The sequence below is a fragment of the Tinamus guttatus genome, unplaced genomic scaffold (genome assembly GCF_059628265.1).
Source record: "Tinamus guttatus ecotype Peru unplaced genomic scaffold, ASM5962826v1 Tinamus_guttatus_pri_ptg000211l, whole genome shotgun sequence".
In the NCBI taxonomy this organism is placed as follows: domain Eukaryota; kingdom Metazoa; phylum Chordata; class Aves; order Tinamiformes; family Tinamidae; genus Tinamus; species Tinamus guttatus.
In genome coordinates this window covers 6,422,167-6,446,601 of record NW_028288745.1, presented here as the reverse complement: position 1 = coordinate 6,446,601, position 24,435 = coordinate 6,422,167, and the positions used below count along the sequence as shown (strand labels likewise).

The window sequence follows — 24,435 nt, the reverse complement described above, 5'->3', positions numbered from 1 at the left end:
CACAACTACCACCCACCTCTCCCCCTTTCCCCATAGCCCCCTCTGTACCTGCCGCCCGCTCCCCAATACCCTCCGCCTCGATACCCCCCTCCCGCCGGGCTCCCCTGGAAGCCTCTCCCCCCCGCGCCCCCACGGGAGGGGCTGCAGCCCCAGTACCCCCCACCTCTGAAGCCAGCGCTGCGCGGGTAACCTCCCCCGCCGCCGTTGTAGCGAGCCACTTTCGGGGGGCGAGGGCCGTCTCCAAACCTGGCAGAGAGAAGCAGCACACGTCTGACACAATTCACCGGTGCCATTCCTTACAAGCCCAGCAATACGGAATTTCAAAAAGGTGCAGTTAACAGGCCTGTTTTCTGTTTATTCAATTGTACTTGAAGGGTGCCCTTCCACATGAGCAAAGAAAAGCCAGAAACAGCCAGAAGTGTTGCAGGAGCAAATCCTCAGTCAGGTCTATGCCTGGGGTAGCAAATTTTCCTCCCAACCCAGCTTCTCCACTCACACAGATGAGTGGGGAGCTCAGTTCCTACCTATGTGCACAGGGATCTTTATTTTGCTCCTCACACATCAGTGAGGTACAATATTTGAATCCTTTTGCTAACAGCTTGCACGTATTCATTTTTCTTTGTCTCAGAAATAAAACACTAGATTAAGCCTTAAAGCTCAGCTGAAACACTAAATTAAGTTATGCAGGGGTGCAAGGGGAAAACAAAGCAGCCAAATGTTTACTTTGATTCCCAGGGACAGGGATGACTAGGTTTACCCAGAATAAATTTGGATCATCTTTTCTTTGAAAGTCACTATGTTTTGGAACAAGTGATGAAACGTGTCAGGAAGCAGCGCTGTTACCATGGAGCGCCTTTGTCCTTCCCATGGAAGCAGCCAGTGATTTGTCTGCACAAGACTCCGCACAGGACAATTTTACGTACACTCAGACCACAGACATCCAAAGCAAAAGGCTTCAGGTCCTGTCCACAGCGGACGGTCTGCACCCTGAGCTCTGGGTTTCCTTGGCCCCATGCAGGGTAAGCAGGGCTGCAAGCTTGAGACTGCTCTAGCTCTGAGTGTTCCCCCCGGGGGCTGCAGCACGTGCCCTTCCCTAGGGCTCCAGGGACACAAGCAAGCAGGGCTGAGCTAACCTGGTGCTGGCAGCCATGAGGTGGATGCCCGCAGCCGAGGGCCTGGAGATCTGGCGGATCATGTTCAACATGCGCTCATTTCCTGGGTCCAGCTGCCTCATGATCTCGGGATCTTTAGTTACTTCCACAACGAGGGCTTCCACTGCAGCGCGCAGAGCAGTGATGCAGGTCGCTGCGGTATGGGACATCTTCAGTTTGATCCTAGAGCACAGTTACACGGTTACATTAGATGTACTGCTGCTGTCAGGAGATAAATTGTTCAGAAATAGTTTCCATCTAAGCTTTCACTAAGCACTGCATATACAACCAGAAATCTATATTCTCATCTTCGAAACTCACATCTGCTGTGGGGAAATATAAAATTCAAGAGGGAGTTGGCCAGATCTCTAAAATTTGACATTGTTAAAACATCTACTATCCTTCTGTTTAACTTTGCTCTTTAGATGTGGAACACTCAAGTAATACCAATACATAACCTTTGGCTTGAAAATGCAGGCTATTTTTGGAGCATTTGTACAAAAACATAAAGTAATCCAAAAAGCTTCAAGATTTTGAAGGCTACAGGGCAACCTCACAAATACTGCTTACTGGAAAAGTGCATTACTGACTGGAAAAGTATAATCCACATAATACTTTGTCAAGGCCATTTCTCTACTCAAGCTGTATTTCTGAGACTTAAAAACCAAGGTTCCATTAGCCTCTCTCTGAAGGGAGCATCCAAAATCTTATTCAGGTTCCAGTTAAAGAAGAAAAAAACAATAGCTTTCACAGAAATTGCCTGGTGCCATGTTTTTAATTCAAGTAGACGATTTATACAAAACAGTACTTACAAAATAACCCCCCGCCCCTTCCTCATACAAACAACGGAAAGTATCTGTCCTGCCTGCCTGGCTTGCTCTAGGAACCCTATTCTAGAGATACTCATCTGAATATCCACTAGCACCACGCAAGGCCCTACCAGTCGTCCACCAGAACGAGCTCCCCATCAGACAGGACCTTCTTGGAGGCAAAGAGGAGCAGCTGCAGCGGGCTCACCAGCGTCATGGCTTTGGCAGAGATGGCTCGCGTCCGGATCTGCAGATGGAAGGGAACAGGTTAGGAAATTCTAAGGACACACTTGCAAACGAAGCGAGTGCTGATTCAACACCGGTTAATAAAAATAAATAAATAAATAAAAAGCACCACACTTTGCCATGATTGCATGTCTGCCCTTGTGTAGTTTTATTTTGCAAGAGCCATCTCTAGCTACGACGATATAAAAACGACCAGCACATAGCTGAACTATCTCCCCAGCTTCTGCACTGCTGGCTGCTTTTCTTCAGCAGGGTCCTGCATATGCAAAATCTCTAAGCTGCTGTGCAGCTCTGCTAACACCGCCGCTGTTGTTTTACAGAAATGAGACTACAAGCTCGTACTTGAAGCGAGCACTTTGCAAACAACAAGGTTATCTGACAGGAAACAGAGATAACAGCCTCACTACCCAGGCAACTTCTCCATTCACTTAAAAGAGCAGCACTACTTTGGATTTCAGCCTCCCACATCAAACACTGCATCTCTCCTCCTTTCGGACATGATGGCAATGGGCAGAAGCGTTTTCCTACCCTGGGAACCATGAAACATTCAAAGCTGAAGTTTCCTGAATGGAAGCTGGGCCAAAAGAACAGCTACAGCAGATAAATGGACCACAAGCCTCAAACTTGCTTCTTGTAGGTGCGTATCAGAGGGGAGAGCGCTGCACACACAAATCCTTCTTTCACCACAGTTTACCCAGCCACTCTCAATTTTGCCCCAGTATTTTGCTGTAGTTTTTCTGTCAATTTTGTTAATTCTAATAAAACACAGCTTTTTGAGTTCAAAAGTCTTTGGATCTATTCAGGGAGTTCACCTTACATAGCAAAACAGTCTGGGCAGACCAAAGCTCTGCCCAACTCATGTCCTATCATACAAGATGAAGGAGAGGTGAAGCCCCACCATCCTTCTGAACTGTCAATGTGAAAATCCCAAGCCTAAAGGAGCCCAAAGTCAAGTGCTTTGTCTGTCACCATTTAAATGTCTCATATGTCAGCAAAAAGAGAAGATAAAAAAAATCAGCATAAAAAAGGAATTCAGAACTAATGTATAGGGAGCATGACAAAAAGAATTACATCTACAGTGTCACTTCTGTTTCAAGACCTTCAGACAGTTTCTTCACAGCAAGGCACCTCATTATCTTGATGCTTATTCCAAGACCTTTACAGCCCTTTCCGACAGGCCTGTCGGTAGCTCCTATGCACAGCCAGCTCCAACAGTCGCAGGCAGCACAGGAGGGCCCCTGCCATCGCTCTGTCGAGGGCCCAGTGCACAGACTGCACAACCAGCCTGCTCCTAACCCGCAGCCTGCTCCCCAGCGACGTCCCATACGGCATCACAGCCTCCATTTACTCCTTCAGAAGGGGGAGCAGGAGCAGTTGCATTTGCGTGCTCCAGGGATGGCAACCGAAGAGCAAACAGGGGTTTAATTGTACATGTACAATATGTGCTGTGTGTGCAAAACTAACAGCATGGAGGAAAAGGTCATAGGGACCCTGGGAAAAGTAATACGTGCTTGCTCCAGAGCATCCCTGAACCCCTTCTTGTTCCTGAGAGACTTGAAAAACAGTAATTGCTCTGGTGACAGTTTGATGACTGACTACTTAGATGCCAGAAAGCAAACACCTCCCGGCCATTGCGCCCTTTCCCACTTTTCCTCTAGATTCTTACGTAGCAAAACAGTAAGGACAGAAAATCGCTAGCGCCTAATAGTTCAGCAGAGCTCCCACAGCAGTCACTTAAGGAAGATGCTGATAAAATGCTTTTCTCTATGAGCTGCCTGTTTTGACCAAAATCAGAACTTTTTTTTTTTGCATCCAAGATTTCCACTTCTCCTGGATTTGCACAGCTGAAAATTACTGTGAGGACCAAATGGCATAAGGTTCACCTTCTGAAGAACACAAGCTAAACATTATCCAGTTTTTAGGAGGTTCTTTTCAGTAGAGAGGCCATAAGAACCAAGATGCAACTTAGCTGCACGTGATGAAGAAAAAAATCAAAATCTTTACCTTTTCTCCAAAAACAAAAAAGGGTGATGGATACTTCACGTCCTGGCTGCTGAAAGGGCAGTTGACTGATGACTTGTGGATAAGTGCGTTGCGCCCCTCAGTGGTGAGAATCTTCCTCTTCTCCTTGTGGTAGCAGACATTGGGGTAGACCCCAAAAGCAAGCAGGGAGATTACAACATCCAAATTATTATCTGGACCAGTGTTGTTAAATGCTTGAGTCACCAAACATTCTGTTGACAGAGCAGAAGACTGGCTCGCATCCACGGGTCATGCAGGACACGCAGCACACAAAGCCCTTTGGGATCCCAGACCCAAGAATCTGCTGGTTCAGTCAAATGGGTGGCTGAACATCTGTTCTCAGAAGACCCCTCTGCACTCACAGCCTTTCAATACTATACTCAATTTTCTATTGTGGAGATCAAAAAGCTCAAAGATAAAACTAGAAAGAGATGTTTGACCCTCCTCCCCCACCGCACTAGCAGCTCTTCAACAACAAGGTTTGCCCAGAATTTGCTATACCACAGTGTGTTTCCTGTCATCTGTTTTGGAGAGGTCTTTTGGAGGAGGTCAGAATGGATGTTTTTATTCACGTTGTTTGTTACAAGCCTCCCCAGGGTTTCGGGTGGCTTGTTTTCAGGTCATGTTGCCCAGAAAATAAAGGATAAACACAGCAATGATCCTAACAGCATGGGAGGGAGGAAGGGGAAGTAAAGGAGTATCAAAAACAGAAAAGGGAGATGAACATCTGCTGAATCCAACCAGCTATTTAACAGAACAAACCTCTCAGGGATGTTAGGCAAATTCAGAACCTGCCCACCTCGAAGAAAGCCTTTAAAAAGGCCTTTTTAGAATACTGAACAGTTGTTGCACTCCCGCAGATTCCTCCTGTGGCCAGGAAAGCGCGGGGCCCAGAGCACATGGTTTAGCTCACACAGAGTCAGCACGAAGTGACAACTCCCTTCGAATAAGGGTAGAATTGGTGTGCAAACGGTGTGCCACTGTGAAAGGAGCAGGAAACGCAGCCCCTTAGAGCACATCTAGGGGATGCAACAAGTTAAGAAAGAAAATCTGGGAGGTAACTCTAGAAGAGCATTATGGGAAACCCATTTATAGGCCTCATCTCAGAATGAAAAATGCAGTTAAAATACTACGTCCAAGTAGAATCACCTTCTGGAAAGCCACAATTAATGAGTATCTCTTTCAGCTGGACTTTTGCTTCCCAAGTCATTCTCAGAGTAGACATATTTAGTCTTTTGTGTTCACAAAACCTCATTTCTGCTTCTTCACCACCCATTCTAAAACAGAAACAAATTAAATTAGAGGTCTGACCAAGAAGAAGAAAAGAAGGACAATCCAGCTGCTCAAAGCAACCGTTGACTGTCTAGTCAGGACAGAAATTTGCATACCCAGTTTTACACATAGCTTCTCATCAAATTCTGCAGCAAGACAACATACCTTGCATCATCCCAGGCTTGGAAGACTGAGAGCAGAGCAACATGATCTGAAAACCTGTTCCCAGCAAAATTCCTATGGACATAACCCAGCCGTTTGCCCTCACTGATGAAAGGCTCAGGGAAGCAGGTGGCTGCAGAGATGGTACAAACAGCATCTCCCACACTGAAACAGAAACCACAAAAGGAATCAGGATGGGGTTTGGACACAGCATTGTTGTCAGCAGCTGCTATAGCCTGTTGCTATGAGTAAAAACTTGAGATAAAAGCTTGAGATTAGAGACCTTAGTAATTTGGCTCTTGTCAACGAGACTTCTCTGTAGAAGTATTTCTCAGAAAGTGGATGTTAACTTAGTTCAAATTCCAGCAGCTAACCTTCCAGCATGTGTTCTTAAGTCCTTTATCCTCCTCCTTGCCCTCCCTTACCCCCTGCCTCCCACCACAGTTCTTTTCACCATCTTCTTTTCACCATTCTGGGTAAAAAACAAACACACAAAAAACCCACAAATGTACAGTCATCACAATTGCAAACAACAATTCTCAACTTCTATTGAAGCAGAATCTTTGGATTCATTTTTTGTTTAATCTAAGACTCAAATATCACATTTCTGCTACACTGAAGAATTTAGAGTCCCACTCTTAATTCATAAATATTCTGTCTCTACTGGTCCCTTTCAGTTCCTCTGCATTTCATGAATATTTTACTCTTTAAACTAAAAGTTATTTATCCTCTACTTTCATGAATATTCAGTTTCCTGTCCCCAACAGTGGCACTCATTGCTCATCTGGATGTCTTTTTTTCTTTTTTTTTTTTTTTTTTTTTTCTTTTTCCCCCTTGTAGGATGCATGCCTAGTGGCTCAGGAATTCAGGGAAATGGCAAAAAGAGCACTAAGATTTCTAAACTTACTGAAAAATGCAGCCCATGATCATCATCTTGCCAAGACGAGGTTCAATGGGAAGTTTGGCTAGGATTCTTCCAAGAGGTGTCAACTCATCATTGGAATCCAGGGCATCAAGCTCTGAAACAAAATCTCATATTATCGAAGATAATTGTCTAATCCAAGCAACAATTCAATCCAACAATTTCTTAGGTAAGAAATTCAGATTTTAATAGTAGTGTTTACATAGAATACCACCTATATTTAATTTTAACCTTTTATACAATAATGCCATTCTGATTTTTAAAATCAGTCTAGGGTTAAACAAACATATTTTATTTTATCCTTACCATTTTTTTTTACTACTTTCTCCACAATTAGTATCTAATTTATGTACATATTTTCCAGTGAGTTCAGTGAGTTCTACATGGGACAAGAGACAGACAAAGGCCAGAAAAGCCAAAGACGCTATTTTACTTTATTTTAAATTTCCTAAATTTGATCTAATCCTACCCAATTTCTGCCTCACAAAAATCAGAGCAGCCCCATCACAGCCATCTGTAAAGCCCTCATTGCAATTCTCAAGTCTCATAAGAGAACTCTGAGACTCTTCCATAAGGCTTTGCTATTCAGAGGATTTGTTTGACTTGCTCTCCTTTTGCTGCACAAACATTACTACCTGAGCTCATCCTCCAGGCTGTTAAACTACTGCCAATAATGAAGTCAAGCAAAGTGTCTGCTGCTATTTGCTTTACAGACAGAAGGGTCTCATGAATCATCTTAACTTTCTAGCCTTTTGGCCATAACTGTTAAACTTCCTTTCACAAAATTCACTAGTTTATTTTTAATTTGTACAACAAGCAAAAATGAAACAAACACAGTTTTTTAGAAATATCCTTCTAAGATACAAATTTAAAATGCAAATTTCTACTTTGTATACTGCATTTGCAGACTTCGGTATCATTTACTCTGGTTAATTTTAACCTAACTAGAACTTTACTGTCAGGAAATACAAGTTTAGGTTTCCTCCCTGTTTCATTCTATTCACACTCCAGCTAGTTGCTTGAAGAAACTGGGGAAACTCCATCTCAGTTTCCCCTCTATTACGAGGATATTGATGGTTGCAGAGTAAGATACTTAAGAGTCACTTCTGCTTCACTAACACACAGTCTTGTGGACAAAACAGTGGTACCTCTTAGTGTGTGTTCTGCTTCAATCACTGCATCCAAAGGTGGCGGCTCTATTGCTTTGGCCAAAAATTGACCGATCCCTCCCAGCCGCAGTAATTTAATGCTCAAAGCAATTTCATGAAGGGGTGTTCGAAACATTTCTGGTGTCATATGAGCTTCAAGTCTGGCATGAGAATAAAACAAAAGAGCCCACATTTTTCTGAACATAAGTTTTGATCAGCATCATAGATCAACTCTGTTAGTGTAAACGATCAGCTTCCAAAGCAAGTACTGTCTCCCTGTCAATAGACCAACCTGTTCTCACTGTGCTCCTATAATGCAGGCACTTCTAATAGCATTTATCTTTCATTCTTCCAAATTCTTTTCCTGGGGTAAATGTACAACAAAAACGCATGGCTCGTGCAGCCCTCACAGGACCACTACCTAGCGCGGTTTGAGGCACCACCTCAACAGACAGTCTGCATGGTTGCAGCCCCTAGATTGGCAGCATGGCTGCGTCCAGGCCAGTTCTTGCCCCTTTACAATTATCTTCCATATTGCTAAGACAAGTCTAAGCCTCCCACTCGTGAGACAGACAAGCTGCTCTCATCCTGCCTCACATTGTTAAACCCCTACAACTGGAAAAAAAATCAGAACACCTTGAACAGATTTGCATTTAGTTGGTGTCTCTCCTTGCACAAGTCCACAATACAAATTCTCTTTCCCTTCTAGGCACTATGGATCTATGACATTTTGTTTCTATATTCTTTGTAAGAAGCTGAATACAAGATCATTAGGTTCCACAACTACTTCAGCAGCCTAAAAAACAGTCCAAAGTAACATCTGTCCTTCCTACTTTTTACCACTTTCCCCACTTAAAATAAGTGACAGAATTGTCTGTACAAGAAGCACCATGCACCTGCAACTTTCTAAGGTATACTAGAGCCCTCACCTCATTCCAATGCCCTTTTCTGAAAAAAATACCCAAGAGTAAACTGACTTAATTCATTTCTCTTTGCTTCCCCAATTTTTTAACCCAGCTTCCTCACAAGTGGCATATATTGGTCTGGTAGGAGTCTCAAAGGTTATTTTCATTCAGGAAGAGCACAGTCTCACCTTTCAAATCGAGCTCTACTGCACAAATGGAAACAAAATCCAGCACGCACACGGCCAGCTCTTCCTTTCCGCTGCTCCAAATTAGTTTTTGATGCCCAGACTGTGGCATAGTTCGTCATGTTATTGTGAGCAGTGAACAGTTTCACTTTTTGTCTGTTAGAGAAAAAAAAAAATTAAGATCAGGTGTTTTACATCTCTAGTCCTGCCAAATCATTTCTCTTGCTTTATTCCTTGCAGCCACACTGCTATTAAGAACAAGCCATCCCTGTTTGACTAACCAGCCTTTAGCTAAACATCTATCTGAAAGCTCAGTCAGCATATTGTTCTTTAGCAAACAATCTCTATAGCTATATACCGAATTAAGTTTTCACAAATGTCTCAAAAGCTTAACATTTTCATGCAATTAGAGAGATTCTATGTGCAATGTGGTTACAAAACACACACAGCAAGACAGGATCCATAACAGATGCCAAGAATTTTCATATTTTCCTTCCAGCTATACACCACTTGTAATATTCACTGGACAGTCTGCATATTTCAAATATGCCAAGACCCCATGACACCTCACATGAATAGCAGCAGCGAGAATGTAGCTGACCAAAAGTAGCCTACTGAAATGCCAGCATGCTTTGTAACTGTATTGAACAGCTCAAGACAATGCAAGCTTGTCTCGAGTGAGCCAGAGTACTCCAATTCACCTCTTTTACTATGGGAACACAAGGCAGTGCTGCCCATTCAAAAAACCATTTTTGAGATTCCAAAGAACAGGATTTACAAATCAAAAAGCTACATCATAAACTCACTTGCACGAGTCTATAACATAGACCACATCATTGATGGTAATGCTAGTCTCAGCAATGTTGGTGGATAAAATAACCTATGAAAACAGGAAATGCATATTTAAATATATTTAAAATGTTGATGTTATATTGCAGGAGAATTATATTGCTTTCTGCAGAAAAAAGTGCAAAACCTCTACAAAAAAAGTCATCAATGCACTTCATAAAAGCACAACACAGCAAAGCATGTTACACTCCACAAAGAAAGGATTCTCATACTTTGGTTACTCCAGGAAGCACAGGATCAAACACTCGACGCTGTTCCTCACGAGGAATTTGTGAATGAAGAGGTAAAATTCTGTACTGCTGGCCTCCTACAACACAAATGCAAGAAGGTCAGTAACTGTTAGTGTGCAAATCTCCTTTTTACTTTGCACAATACGACCATGTCTACGTACTCATTCTCATTTATCTATACAAATCAGTCACAGCTCTCTAAACCACTCATCCAACTTCCACTCTTACACACAAGTCAGCATTTCTTTTGGAAAAACATATGAACTATAATAGAAAACAGTTGCTTATACCAAAGTGTGGACTCATTTCTAGATGCTTCTGCATTGCATATATCAAGTTCCAGCCAGGCAAAAATACAAGTACAGCTCCTGGGACATTCAGAGTCTCAATATACAGCAGCAGGGCTTCAATGAGTTCAAAAGAAATTTCCTTCTCATTTAGTTGAGCCATGGAGCATTTAATTTCTGGGCCATATTCATCACTACAGATGAGGTTGCAATTGGTCTACAAAAGAGAAAAGAAAAAAAAGGTGGTGGGGCGGCAGGGGGCAACAGATGAATTTACTCCACCTCTAGACCCTGGCAAATACAAAAAAAAAAATGTAGTGGGTGGATGGGGAAGATCCACTCTTCACAGAATTGCCCACAATAAGCTGACAGTCCTACTTCCCAGTTTTCTAGAACAGTAACACAATTATAACTTGAAACAATTTAGCAGTGAGGAACTATTAAACTAATTTAACTTCCATATTTTAACCTCTAGATGCACTTCAGTTCTATTTTTAAATAAAAGTGGGACAAAAACATGAGAATTCAAAATAAACCAACACTTTAGAGGCTACAGGAGTAATGAGAAAATTGAATTCTGTTTCTGAAGTTATTGGCAATTTCAGATATTAGAAATCCAGAAGCTGCTAAAAATACTTATGTTAAACAACACTAAACAGACAACACAGAATGCCACCTGCCACTCCGTTACTAGAGCAATTTATCTCCTCCTTACTATCACTCAGTAACATCCCCAAAATTTTTTTGCTTATTAATAAAATAGATTCATTAGCTTTTATTACAGCAATCTTTGTTAAACAAACCTATCTTCAAAGCACTTTTTCATCTTGCATGAGTAGAAAGAAAAAGTACTACATGTACTACACGTCTTAAACTAGAGCTACAGGCCTAACGAGCACTTGTTTAACTTTTAATACTGAAAAAATCAAAACATACATCATCATCTTCACCACCTTCTTCATCCTTTTCTTTCTTCTTCTTATCCTTTGATGGAGGAATGAACTGAGTCATTTGAATGCAATCTTCCAGAAAATATTCTGAAAGGACACAGAAGTTATTGGTTGCAAAGGGGATGACCACTATAGAGTCGAATAAAGGAACACAGATGATGCTTTTCACCATCCCTTGAATTCCTTCCTGGACACGACAGCAATATTTCAGAACACTAGTGTTGAGCATGAAGTTAAGACTGGAGAAAACTCTTCATCAGCTTGTGTATAAGAATATCCGTCTCCTTTATTCCATATACTTCCATGCAACTTCTACTGGTAAAAAAGTACTGGCTCATTTAAAGCTACTTCCCTAGTTCCTAACAATACAGACAATTGATCCAAAAATATCACTACCTGGATAGCACTACTCTCATCCTCCAAGAATAATCATGTGAAACTGGTAACTGTCATTGTTTACATTGCCAGCCTGGTATAAACTATATCTGTGAGCTACAAAGCAATTTAACTAAAATGGATATTTTGCTGTTCCTTTTAATGAAGTAAAATGCCTTCACTTAATAAAAACACTTATAAAAATAAAAAAAATGTTAACAAGTGACTTACCTTGAACAGGGAAGGTTCTACCAAAGACCTCAATGATAGGACAGTTGAAGAAGTATTCACAGAACATACTAGTATCGATGGTGGCAGACATGAGGATAACTCTTATTTCAGGATATGTCTGAACTACATCTCTCAGCACCACCAAAAGAAAGTCAGTCTGTATAAGAACAGAGTAAGAGCATGGTTAATTTCCTACCCACAAAAAGAAAGCTTCCAATAAGATGAGAATCAGCTACATTTGTAATGTACGTTTATATTTGCAGGGTGCACAACCTTACAAAGCAACAGCTTTGCTGGATGAGAAAGGTAAAAAATGTCTTCCAATGTTAAAATTCTCTTATCCCAAGAACTGCAAGATTTCCAGTGCAAAGTGGAGCTGAATGTTTTATCAGAATTGAAGAAACTCCAGAAAAACTTTCAAAATAGCTATCTTTGCCCCAACCAAAACACTACAACCTAAGGTCTTTTTAAACATTCTTTATATAGACAGTAGTTTTACATACGACTTTTTTGTCATATGTTTCGTCCTCCAGTTAAGTAGGCTCTTATTTCAAGAGATAAAATTCCATCCTCACATATAAATTTATACAATACGTCATTAATATAATCTTAATAGATGAAGAGAAAGGTCAGCCAAATTAGAATTGTGATTCCATTTGAATGAGTCAAATTTTGAATGAGTCTGTCAAAACAAGCCTAAGCTTCATGGCAGGATTTAATGGTTTCTCTCAATTTTGGCACGCCAAAACTTACAAAGTTATTTGTAAAAATCAAGGAGACTGCAACTGTATTCCAATTCTTAAATTACATTGTTTTTAGCTTGTTGCATTTTTATGTGAAAAGTGAATTTAAGGATATCACTTTTGTAAACACAGCACCTTCTGTAAATACGACTGCTGTACAATTTAAGCTATACAAAATTGTCAGCAGAAAAAGTGGTGCAAAAATGTGTGGGGAAAAAAAAAAAATCCCTGCACCAGTCTTGACTGTTACACTCAGTTTTGTTCTCCTTCTGAATAAAAAGTGCTAGCATAACATTGTTCTATTTTCCAGAAATTATTAGGATGTAGGAGATCCTAATAGGCAAAAGAAATAAGATAGCAAGAAAGCCTAAGTTCTTGAATTTCTAATGAGGCGAGAAATAATTAAGAATTTTTAAAATCTCATTGCAGATGGAAGACTTGCATACATGGCATTCATTAAATTCAACAGAAATTTCCTTTTACACATGTAGAATCCAGGAACACATAAAAAATTCAATAGCACAAACACAGACAGCAATATGATCCAAATCACCAGGTAACTCACATTAATATCTCTCTCATGAATCTCATCAACGATAACATGACTGATGCCACGGATTCCAGCCTCCAGCTTTCTTAGAAGGACACCTTGAGCAAATATAATAATTAGATGTTAATGTAGATAAAAACTCATAATTTCAGATAAAACATTGTCAAGAAGAGTGGCATTGTTTGAAAAGACATATATGCCAACAGCCCAGCATTACTAACCACTAACCCCTCCAATGTTTTCATCTGTACATGCAACAAGAGGGCATAAAATATTACTACTAAAGAGATTCATTCTTCCTTCTCACCAGTTACCACTTCCCTTTCCATCTTCTAAGGAACAACATATAGCAATTCCATCTTAAGTGATTATTAGCTATATTAGTAATGCAGGTCATATTAGATCACATTAGATTGATTTATGAAACTTTCAGTTGAAAACCAAACCAAACTACCTTCATTCTTCCTTGCCAGAACAGCATGTGCTTCTGCTTTTGCTGCTAGCTCTAGGACTCCAGACACATAAATAAACTCCATATCTCAACAAGGATATACAAACCTACAGTGCAGAACATCACACTGGCATGTGGCCGAGGAAGTACGGATTCAAATCGTACGCTGTAGCCGCAGCTTTGGCCAGGTTGTTCTCCTCGTTCATATGACACACGTTCAGCTACAGAAACTGCGCTAATTCTCCGAGGCTGTGGAATGAAACAGTTTTTCCACACTTAACTACGAAGTTTTACTAGCTTAGCACAATATCACCACAAACACCAGTTACAATAGTTATGTGTGTCCTTTCCTAAGATTTCTTTACACAACAGACATTACAACGGTACTATTTGTAGTCGTAAGACTTTTTGTTCCGGAACTGTTGTTTATATGCATACCAAAGAAAGGTTATTAGGATACTATCACCTGGTGGAAACTATCACCTGGTGGAAACTATCACCTGGCATTTGAGGAATCTTCCCCTCAAACAGCCAGTAATTTTTCACATGGGCAAGGTACCAGCAAGGTACCTCTTCTCTTCAGAGGATATGGAAAAAAAACACCTCAAATTAAGAGATATATGATGCTGAGATTTCTCATATGTATTGTTCTCCCAAGCACTATCCAATAATGAAACAACATAAATCATTAGAAAGTAACACAGGGAGCCGCAGCATTAATGTCACGGTGAAGTGAAACTCCTCGTTCCTACATGTAGCACTGAGAAAGAAGCTTCTTCAAGCTTCCATGAATGAAGATTAGATTTCTCAGCACATCTTAATAGATTATGTCTAGTACCCAGTCATGAACCTGAAGCAGTTGCACCTGGCAGGTACTCCTTACCTGAGTCACTATGATATTGCATTCTGCAGCTCTGCCGTTTTTGATATATTCATCCAGTATGTATTGTGGAACCTGCGTGGTTTTGCCACAACCAGTGGCACCACGAATCACAATCACAGAATTGTGATGGATTGCATCCAGAATTTCATTTTCAAAGTTCTTCACAGGTAAGGTCTCCCTCTCTTGTAGTATCTGGGGAAGATAGTGGGTGGGGGGAGGGGGAAGAAATCACATTTCTATTCATGTCCAAACATTAATCTTTTCTGCTCCGCATTCTTACTTCCTTTCACTTCTCTAGGAAGATTTCACTTACTTAAAGCTATAGGTTATTCTAATTAGACTCCTAAAACAACAGCAACACATTTCACACATTCCTCACAGCTTTTACCTAACCCACAGCAGCATCCGGTATTTCTGAAAATGTGGCATGTATTACTACTGCTATCCATAATACTCTGCATCCTGTGTGCTACAGTCACCTTCTTTTGGAAAATAATAAGATTAACACAAGCATGCCAAATCACAGGAAGAGCACTTGCCCTTTGCAATTCTTGATCTTGCTCCAAACGGTATACAAAATCACTTTTCAAATCTGTGCTTATTTGCTCTGGAGTGACCTGCAAAGTAAACACAGTTTGGAGATTTGTCAATGTTCTATTTTATTATAAGATCAGTCACACCAATGTAACAATTCCAAATTTCAGTAAAGGATCATGTCCTATATAACTTCTTGAAAGCGCAATGCAGATGTCCTATTCCATTCTTTCGTGCTGAAATTAAATGGCCAGGCCCAGACGTTTTTCAAATAGACCCCCACAAACTGAAAAAGCCAAGGAGACGCTCAGATGACCACAGCGACAGCAGGTTTTTTCTCCAAGAAATAAAATAATGCAAGTACATCACTGCTCACAAAATAGTAGCTGAAAAAGGAAAACTCAGATAAATTTATCTGATAAACCTTATAATTCAACTAAGAAGAAAAAAATTTCAAGATTCTATTTGCTACTAAAGGGCTAACTTGGCTAAAAGGAAGTTAAGGTGCACCTTAACTAGGGAATAGAAATCCTAATGAGGCATGAAGCTAGCTCACTGTGAGTAAATATATTCACTATGCATTTTAAATAGCAACAAGCTGTTTTATTAAGCTTTTTTTTTTTTTTTTAAAAAAAAAAAAAGGTATATCAACAGATATACAAACAAATAACAAAAGTTATTTACAGAAAAATTACAGAGAAAAAAAAAAGAATTAAACTGCTGTTTTGGTCCCTGCAGTAGGATACTGAAATTCCTGTTTGGAGAATCTTTGATGATTGGATTGCATTGGTAGCCAAATTCAACTCATTGTACTTGGCATCATACTATTTCTCCTCTTCCTCCTCACTTTATGATACTATATTTCTGGTTTTTAATCATCCTGTGGTGAATGGGATCAGAAACAATGAAAAAACAAGCAGTCATGTTATGCAGTGACACCACGCGGAACGCTCTTTCCTTTCGAGAGAGATCCTTAGCATGGAAAACTGGAAGACAGCACCTCGTGAATTATAAATGCAATGCCCGTATGCTTACCTTGTAATTTCTGTTTAAACTTTTAACGACTGCACAATACCAAGAAAAAAAGAAAAAAAGGGACATCCAAGGCATTGCTACTTAGGGGCCTAACAAAACATGAATATGGTACAAAGAATTTGTACCAGTGAAAGAACTCCTTTCTTCCAGTTCAAGATAGGAAGAAGATTTATTTTCTCTTTTGAACTAGTTCAGGAGAAAATATGATGAAAAAAAGCATTCAAAAGTTCCAGAAGCAAAAAAGCAAAAACAAGTCAGGTTTTTGAGCTGTCTTACATTAGCTAGGGGACCCTCATCAATATTGCAGCTGGTCCAAGGGTTCCAGTTGGACTGAGGTGGTGACCACGGAACAACTCCCGTTTGGCTTTGTCTCTGGGATGGTTCAAAATGTGCCAACTTTCCAATGTTAATCAGAACTGGATTCCTGGGATCTTCAGGCTATATATCCAAAACAAAGGTGGGCAGAGAAGGATCAATGTATTAAAACAAGCAGGCCTGATGCTACATAATCGAGTGAAGCAGCTGAACCACCCACTCACCAATGGCACAGTCTCCAGAGACAGCTCCTGTACAATGTTTTGCAGCTGATTTTCTAACTCAGAAGAGATTGACACTTCATAGGGTTCCATCTGTTAAGTGGAATATTATTAAATATTTTAAAATTACATACAGATATACACAAAAATACAGGACAATGAAAATAAGAACTGCAGACTACTAGATAGTACACTGATCCAGCAAATAGTTCTTAGTACAAAGAAAAAGAACATCATCAGCTCAAAACTCACATTTTTGAAACATTTCAATAGCTTTCTGTCCAACAAGAATCTGTAGAATATTTTTATATGTCTAAATTTAACAGGAAGATACTGCCATATTTGTAATTCAATGCCTAAAAATGCTAAATGTATATAGAGAACTGCATGCAGCATGCGCAGATCTCCATTTCTAAGCCTCTAGAAAATTTATACTGATAAAAGCATTTGCTGCAAGTCCTATTGCTGTTAACATGCTATCAAAACCCTTTTCTGATCCACTCAAATACAACCTAGACTGTATTTCTGATACAAATTACTGGCCGGACCAAGAATCAGTGACTTGTTGAAAGAATCAAAATGACTTACTAACTTCTGATCTGCTAAATATCAAGCGCAAACATTAACTCACTGCCTTGCCTTTCTAAGAGGGTTTTGCATGTCCCTAAAACAAAAAACAATTTCTGGTCTTCTACACAACTTACCGATTCTCCTTCCTTCTTCTTTGTCTGTCCCAAATAAGGTTCTATGACCCCAAGATGGTAGAGTTGTCTAACTAAAGAAAGGGCGCAGGACTGTGCTGCCAGCTTTTTGTTTGATCCATGCTCACGGCCGAAGATCCCTGCAGCACACAAAGCTTAGAGTGGTTGATGATGCAAACACCCTCCACAAAGATACTACTGAGATGGGGTTTGTGATTGTTCACACAAGCCAGGTTTCACGGAAAGAGTCTCGACTCTTGATAAATCCAGACTTCCAATACAAAATTCCATAAGATGCACTTATCAGCTCACTCACATTAGCTGCATAATGTTAATAACTGATATTTCCCTTCTAAGGAACTCAATAAATGATACTATTAGGCCTTTTCTACTTTCAGTACCTAAGGAAGCATGATTATCATTTACCAACCAGCAATATCATATAAGCTTTACCACAGTCTCTATATAAAAAGCTGTTAAGGAAGCAGAGCTAGTATCTGGGAACACAACAGACACCTGCATTTCAGTAGTATCTGTAAAGCACAAGTTACCAAGACAAACAAGATCTATCATAACTGTTAGGCATTTCCCTGTACTGGGAAGAAAGACTCGTGGAAGCATGTAACAGACGAGGAGCACACAAAAAGAAGGATTTAATATCAGGAAGCAAACATGAACCTTCGCCTTTGGAAGCTGTGCCAAAATCCAAGTTCAGAAACCCCTACTCAAGGGTTCTACCTAGTTCTCTGCACTGGCATGAAACATTTGCTAGGATAAAACACACACACAAGGAACACTTACTTCTGCCCAGCTGCTTCACATAAATGTTCATTTCTGCAAAAAAACTCCTGTCAAAGAATGAAAGGAAGAGGACTACAATTACCAAGAATAGTTGAAATCAACTCTGCCGAAATAGTCACTCTCCATTTTTTTTTACCTAAACATCAAAATTCAGCAATATTTTCTTATTTAATCCTTTAAAAATAATAGTTCTATAATTTTAAGTGTGCTTTGTTTTTCTCTGAAAAGCATTTAAGAATGAAAACTCAGTCAGAAGCTTGGATCTTGCGCACTCAAGCCAGAGGTTCAATTCATTGATGACTAGGGTTAAGACATTAGTGCCTTTACTCCCTTTAACCTCAAGTTCAACAGTAACAAACTTTCTATCATCAGATCCATTAAGAATCCTGCAAATACTACTGTCTAGCACCAAAATTTAAAGCCATATATTAGGAACTATTCTCCAAACTGTCTGAGACAACAGTTACAAAGCACATAACATGCTAATGTAACATGGGCCAAAGCTGATAAACCCAGGATCCCAAGTGGGATTTATTAACTTGGCTGCAACACTTAAGTGACAACGTCAATGCCGAAAAGGAGTAGGTATAATATTTGGCCTATTCATAGCATAGACAAAACTAAATCGAATCATTTTGTCAAAGACTATGTTGGAAGTGTCTATGTTCAAAGTGTCTGAAAAAAAGGAGATGCAATATTTGCATACTTGAATTTTCATGAAGCCCTTAGCTGCAAACTCTGAGGCAATAGTGCGCCTAGTAGCTCTGTGGCAAATTCATTTAATGGTCTATTGATACATTGGTTAGGTTTAAAGCAGTTAGATAGTCATGTCAACAGTGGATGACGGAAGAATAAATCCATGTTTTTAAAGCCACAAATCTAAGTGCATTATTTATACAGATTAAAGACTAAAGCCAAGTTCTTGTAAGACTGGATTTAAACTTGCAAATATGACTCAAGATGTATGGCTGGATTTTAATCAGACGTAGCTCTGCTTTGAAAACTATGCCTCTGGTATTCCACAGCTACATGCAGAACCTTGCAGCTGTGTCTTTGATTTCTTGCTGTAAATAGACAAAAAGGTTACATGTTAGAACTCCTTCCTGTATTACTATAAACTGACCTTCATGCACAGTGGCTTCATGGGTCAAAGGCCACTGGCTTTGAGGGACACAACAGTCAGCTAAGGTACCGATGCCAGTATGTTTCTCAGCCAGGCCTACAGTCAGCATTCAATCTCATTCTCCTCCACCTAAGGGCAGAAGAGCGACACCAAAATCAGTTTACAAGAGACTCCCATGAGATTGCTTAGTACAGCCTAAGCAGTCCATGTATGAATAAGCACAGATTCCTGGTGTCGCCCCCTGCTACTGTCTTCAGGATCAACAAAAAGAAGGAGAGGCATCCTGCACTACTAGGCATCCCAAAGGAGAAGAGTCACATTCCATCCCTTAAGATTTATATACACAATTACACTCTCCTTTCAAAACTGAAACAAACTTCCTAATTTTTTTTGCAAATTTTATTGCTATTGCCAAGTTCTTATACCTGCTGACTACTCTCTACTGAAAACAAAATAAAAAATACATTTCCCTTTAAAAAGCTGAGATCAAGACTGACACTTTTCTTATATATATAGACACATACATATATATATGTATGTATGTATATATACATATAAAACTCTCCTCAAAACTCCAAAACATATAACAATGAGAGGAATGATTTCAGATGTACTACAATGATTACGTGTGGTAGAAAGGTTTTTTGCTCTCTGCCACAGAATGTTAGGGCACACTAAGATGGTTTTCTACTTAACCGATAAGCTGCAGGAGTTTTACATTGTCTCGCTTCTGTCATTCATTCAAGAATAATTCACATGAGCTTTCCTGGGTGTAACAGATACTACACCCTGAAATGCTCTTCAGAAAACAGTAAGTGGGCTGAGAAACATACTGTCACCAGTGGTCACCTTTTCCTACTTAAGAATATGCATAGCACATATATGGATTTTAATGCTTTTGCTTTCAGAAAAATCTATCAAAGAGAATTACAATCTGCAAACTATAAAATAAAGGTAGTGCTCAAGTACATCACCTGAAACAAACATGTATTAAGTTCCTAGCACTGTATAAACTATTTTTTGCATTGCTCTTTCAAGGGAGAGAAATGTCCTTCCTCGAAAATATAAATGGAGATGAAGTGCTAGAAGATAAGTATTAAGTGAGAATTATTCTGGATAGGAGTAAAATATCCAAAACATCAGTTCTTTATGCACAATCTGTTATATATTATTTTCATTTGGGAGAAGGACAAGCAAACTTTCAGTTCAATTACAGTCTGCTGATGGAACAGGTAGAAAGTCAAAAAGGAATCAACTGGTTTCAACTGAAATTTAACACACTCAGAAGTCCTGCAAGAAGATCACTTGGATTCTGTCAAATTCATGTGTCCTCCAGTAGAAGATTCTGCTGAAAAACATCAACCATAATAGAAATAAGTTGTCCCTGTAGCACAATCCTAGCTAAACAAATATAAACATACTTAAGATTTACTCAAATTGTACAAAGGAAATTGCAGTTATACAAACAACCACTGCAAGCAATTCAGCACTCCCTCCACTCAAATTGATGTATCAGTTGTTAACTAGGTCACAGCAATCATTGTAAAAGCCAGACATCCATGAAAACTTGATTTTTTCCCCCCCGAGTTACTCAAATCTCAGCACCAATGCTCATTGCTCCAATTTCAAGATTTAGGGATGTTACAATTTTGAAACTGAATTAAACAGTATAGAAAGATAAGCTAGTCAGAGGCACTGAAATGAAGACAGAAATTAATGTGTTTGCACCTTCTCTTAGCAAGAACTTTGATCACTATTTTTCAAATGTTGTTGGCCCTGGAAAAGAATATCACTTTCTCCTACAGATCCGCAGAGTACTACAAATAAGTATGATTAAACATTATTACCAAAAATACGTCTAATCCTTAATATACAGGAAGTGACCGAAACTACCAGACCTGTTGTGATCAGGCCCCACTTGAGTGTATTTATAGTCTCCCTGAATCTTCTCCTTTTGGAAAAACTGGTTCAGACGTGCCTTGGCGTTTTCCAAGGTCCAATTCCCATGAAGACCAGCATTTAAGTCCACTTCTTCTGACTCCAACGTCTAATATTAAAAGAAACATTTATAGGTTCCTATTAGATTTCAATTGTAAATGTTCTTAAAACAAGTTTTTGAAGTAACTTGTCTAGATACCTTAAAATAGTTAAGATTTCTTTACAGAAAATGATGAAAAGTATTCAGTACTTTCTAATTTTGGTCATAAAATCTCTATTCAAATAATCTGATATTCACCCAGAATGATTTCTTTTCCTTTCAATTTAGTTAAATTAGCCTTGTTAAAAGTCAGCAGGTATGTAATACACCAGGGGCAAAATATCTAATGAAAATTGCAAGCCTGATTATAAATGCTAATAATGCTAATTATTAGTTAAATGCTAATAATAAGTTAAAGGGAGTGAAAGACATCTATTTGAGAACTAAAGTAAAGGAGAATAGAATAAAACCAAATGGCTTACTGCTTGCACTTCTTGTTCCTCTTTCTTTGAATAGTAATCTTTCAAATTTGCTCCTCGATCCCACTGAGATCCACTGCTACCAGGTGCAGCACCTAGACCATTATCTACTGAGGGAAAGAAAAACAAAACAAAACAAAGACAGCAAAAAGAATGTTGCTTCCCCTAATCATATAGAAAAATGGAGATGTATGGAGACATATTGCCTGGCCATCTCAACAGGACATGAACACTCCCTCAGAGCTCATGCAGTGATTCACACCTCTGCCTCAAAACTACAACTTCTCACTTGTAACTGTCTTCTGTGGACAGAATTATGTGAAGAAAACAAAACAAAACAAAAAAAAAGAGATCACAACAACATATCCATATTACACCCACAAATATCTAAATTCTGGTATTCACACTATTACCTGTTTCACACTTTAGAATCAAATGTGGAGGAAGAGGTCCACCCGAAGAAGAACTGGAACCAGGAACATCTCCAGCTGCTTCAGGCATCAGTCTGGCAGGAGTAGCGCCACCTACTGGCTAGAGAAGAAAATGAAGGGAAATATTCTTAACCAGCCAAGTACCAGCAAGTAGCCTTAACTTGAAGTTAAGCAATCACAAAAACAATCGCAGGATCAGGCACGGAAAAAACAATAGATATGGTCCAAATCTGATATCTAGCGCAGCATTTCAATCAAAGATTAGTTTTTGGTATGGAGAAAAGTGCAACTTACCCCAAAAGTAGGGATTTCTTCAGTCTTCATTTCATTCACTCGAACCAAGTAATTGACAAAGTCCCGAGCAGCATTGCTCTGCGCATCTTTCTTGTTAGTAGAATTGCCCATGCCAATGTAGTTAAAGCCTTCCACTCGAACCTGCAAATTAAAATACAGACCTGTAATAAATACAAGTGAAAGTGTCTTGAAAAGACAAAGTTATTCTTCCTACAGCTCTTTGAGGTATAACTTGTGGCCAGAAAATATTTTATATCTATTAATGTCAGCAGGCCATTCTCAAGAGAATGAGTATTTTCCAAAACCTTGTCAAAGAAAATCAATTAACGTAGAAAGGACCACTTCGAGGAAGCAGCAGCAAATTCTCCAGCCTTTCCCTAGCCTATCTCAAACAACAGAGACAGAAGTGAGCTCGTGTGTCCTCTACTGCATCTCCATGTTATTATAGCGAGCAAGTCCATACGCACTTCACAAACTTAGAGCCACAGTTTAAAACATCTTTCTATCCTGCTAGGTTATCTGAGAAGCTGCTACAAATTTTAAGTACACCACAGAAACGTTTTTGTATTTCAAACTAATCAGACATTTTATAGCTACTTTTCTGCTACCACTTCCCTTCATCTTAAAGTTATTTTCCATCCTTACATGTTGACGTTCAGCATCATCACTAGTTTCCCCAAACTTTGGATTTTTATTATAGAAGTGCAAACTAACTAAAATACTCTCTTTTCTGCATGAAACAAAAGTCTATTTACATAAGAAGAGAAAAGAAGAGCATCTCCATGTAAGAGGAAGGAGAATACAGGGATCCTCATTCTGATCACAAGTAGAATATACTCAAAGGGGAGGGGAAAAAAGGGACATAATCATTAACCTCTAGAGGAGGTTCTGCCAGAAAATGGAAAAGCCCAAGAAATTTGGAAGTACTCAGACACTCAGAGATGCTTTCAAGGACACTAACGTTACCAACAAGGGATGGCAAAAGGGATGCCCAGCAATAAACATTTCCATGCACCTGCTTGTTTGGAGTCACAGCATTTCTTCAAACTCTGACATGCTGCTCGGCCTCACTTCCAATATCATTAGCATTGTTCTATCAGCTCTGCGCTGTCACTTTTGCTATGGGGTGTTCTGAGATGAAGGACATAATGACAAATTCAATGTGCTTAGTCCAAGTCTATGATTTTTATTTACAACTAATCCATTCCTCAAACACCCTTGGGCTGACTATCCGTTCCTTCTCAGAGACAATGTGAATTTTAAGTTCTCTGGTAGAACATTCAGCACTTCAACAGTCAAATACAGAGCAACGCTGTAACAGCATACAGACCAGTGCAACAGAATTTTCTTTCAATACATTTCAACAAAACTTTTGCAAATGATCGAACTCTTCTGGGCCACAAGAGCCAGCGCACACATCCACCTTAAAATAATGAATCTTTTTTATTATAATATTTGTTTTTCCAGGGTACTCTATGTTCACGAAACAATTCTGTATGTTTTAAGCCTACACAAGAGAAATTTAAATGTGCAACCACCTCTTTATTCTTTCGATTTACAATTACCTTCCAATAGCCCATAAGGTAAGGGAGGAGACGCCTTGCACACCGACTTTCGCCCACGAGGGGCTTCACACTGCAACCCCCTTTGCCCTCCTCCAAGGAGGGCTGCACACCCATGTGAGGCCCTTGAACACACACACACACACACACACACACACACCCCACCAGTGGAAACCCACGCGCTCGGGGCTGCGCCGCGCCCCGAAGGAAGCCCACAAAGCCCAGGCTCCGCACCTCGCACAGGAACGTCTGCCGGTTCTTGCTGCCCGCCGCGCGGATCTCATAGTTGGGTGTCACCTTTCTCTTGCCGCACCAGGCGTACAGGAAGTTCTTAACGTCGCCCATGGCGCGGCCGTTAACGGCCCTCCGCGGCGGCCGTTAACGACCCCCGGGAGTGTGGGGCTATCGCAGACAGGGGTGGCCCCCTTCGTCCCGCCCCATAGCATGGCGGGCGGGCGCCGCGACGGAGGCCGCGGCGGGACAAGAGAGCGCACGCGCCAAAGGGCGCCTTAAGGCCGCAGTTTTCCTGCGCCAGGAAAAGCTGGATGCCAAAAACAGCTCCAGAAGCTCCACAAAAATCCAGCACCTTA

The 24,435-nt window shown here is 40.1% G+C and overlaps 1 protein-coding gene across 1 annotated transcript; it reads right to left on the bottom strand.

Moving 5' to 3' along the window:
• Positions 1–5: 5 nt before the first annotated feature.
• DHX9 (DExH-box helicase 9) lies at positions 6–24,231 on the bottom strand. Its single transcript, XM_088524508.1, has 27 exons — positions 24,080–24,231; positions 22,284–22,424; positions 21,972–22,089; positions 21,562–21,665; positions 21,000–21,148; positions 17,979–18,025; positions 17,181–17,317; positions 16,480–16,569; positions 16,217–16,378; positions 14,911–14,988; positions 14,372–14,563; positions 13,596–13,737; positions 13,053–13,135; positions 11,745–11,901; positions 11,125–11,225; positions 10,192–10,405; positions 9,884–9,978; positions 9,629–9,702; positions 8,826–8,978; positions 7,733–7,893; positions 6,570–6,681; positions 5,666–5,827; positions 5,378–5,505; positions 4,211–4,440; positions 2,092–2,207; positions 1,134–1,334; positions 6–246 (listed from the first exon to the last, which is right to left on the bottom strand). The coding sequence occupies exons 1-27, from the start codon at positions 24,188–24,190 to the stop codon at positions 6–8; spliced, it is 3,699 nt and encodes a 1,232-aa protein (XP_088380634.1). The 5' UTR covers positions 24,191–24,231.
• Between the last annotated feature and the right edge of the window lie 204 nt (positions 24,232–24,435).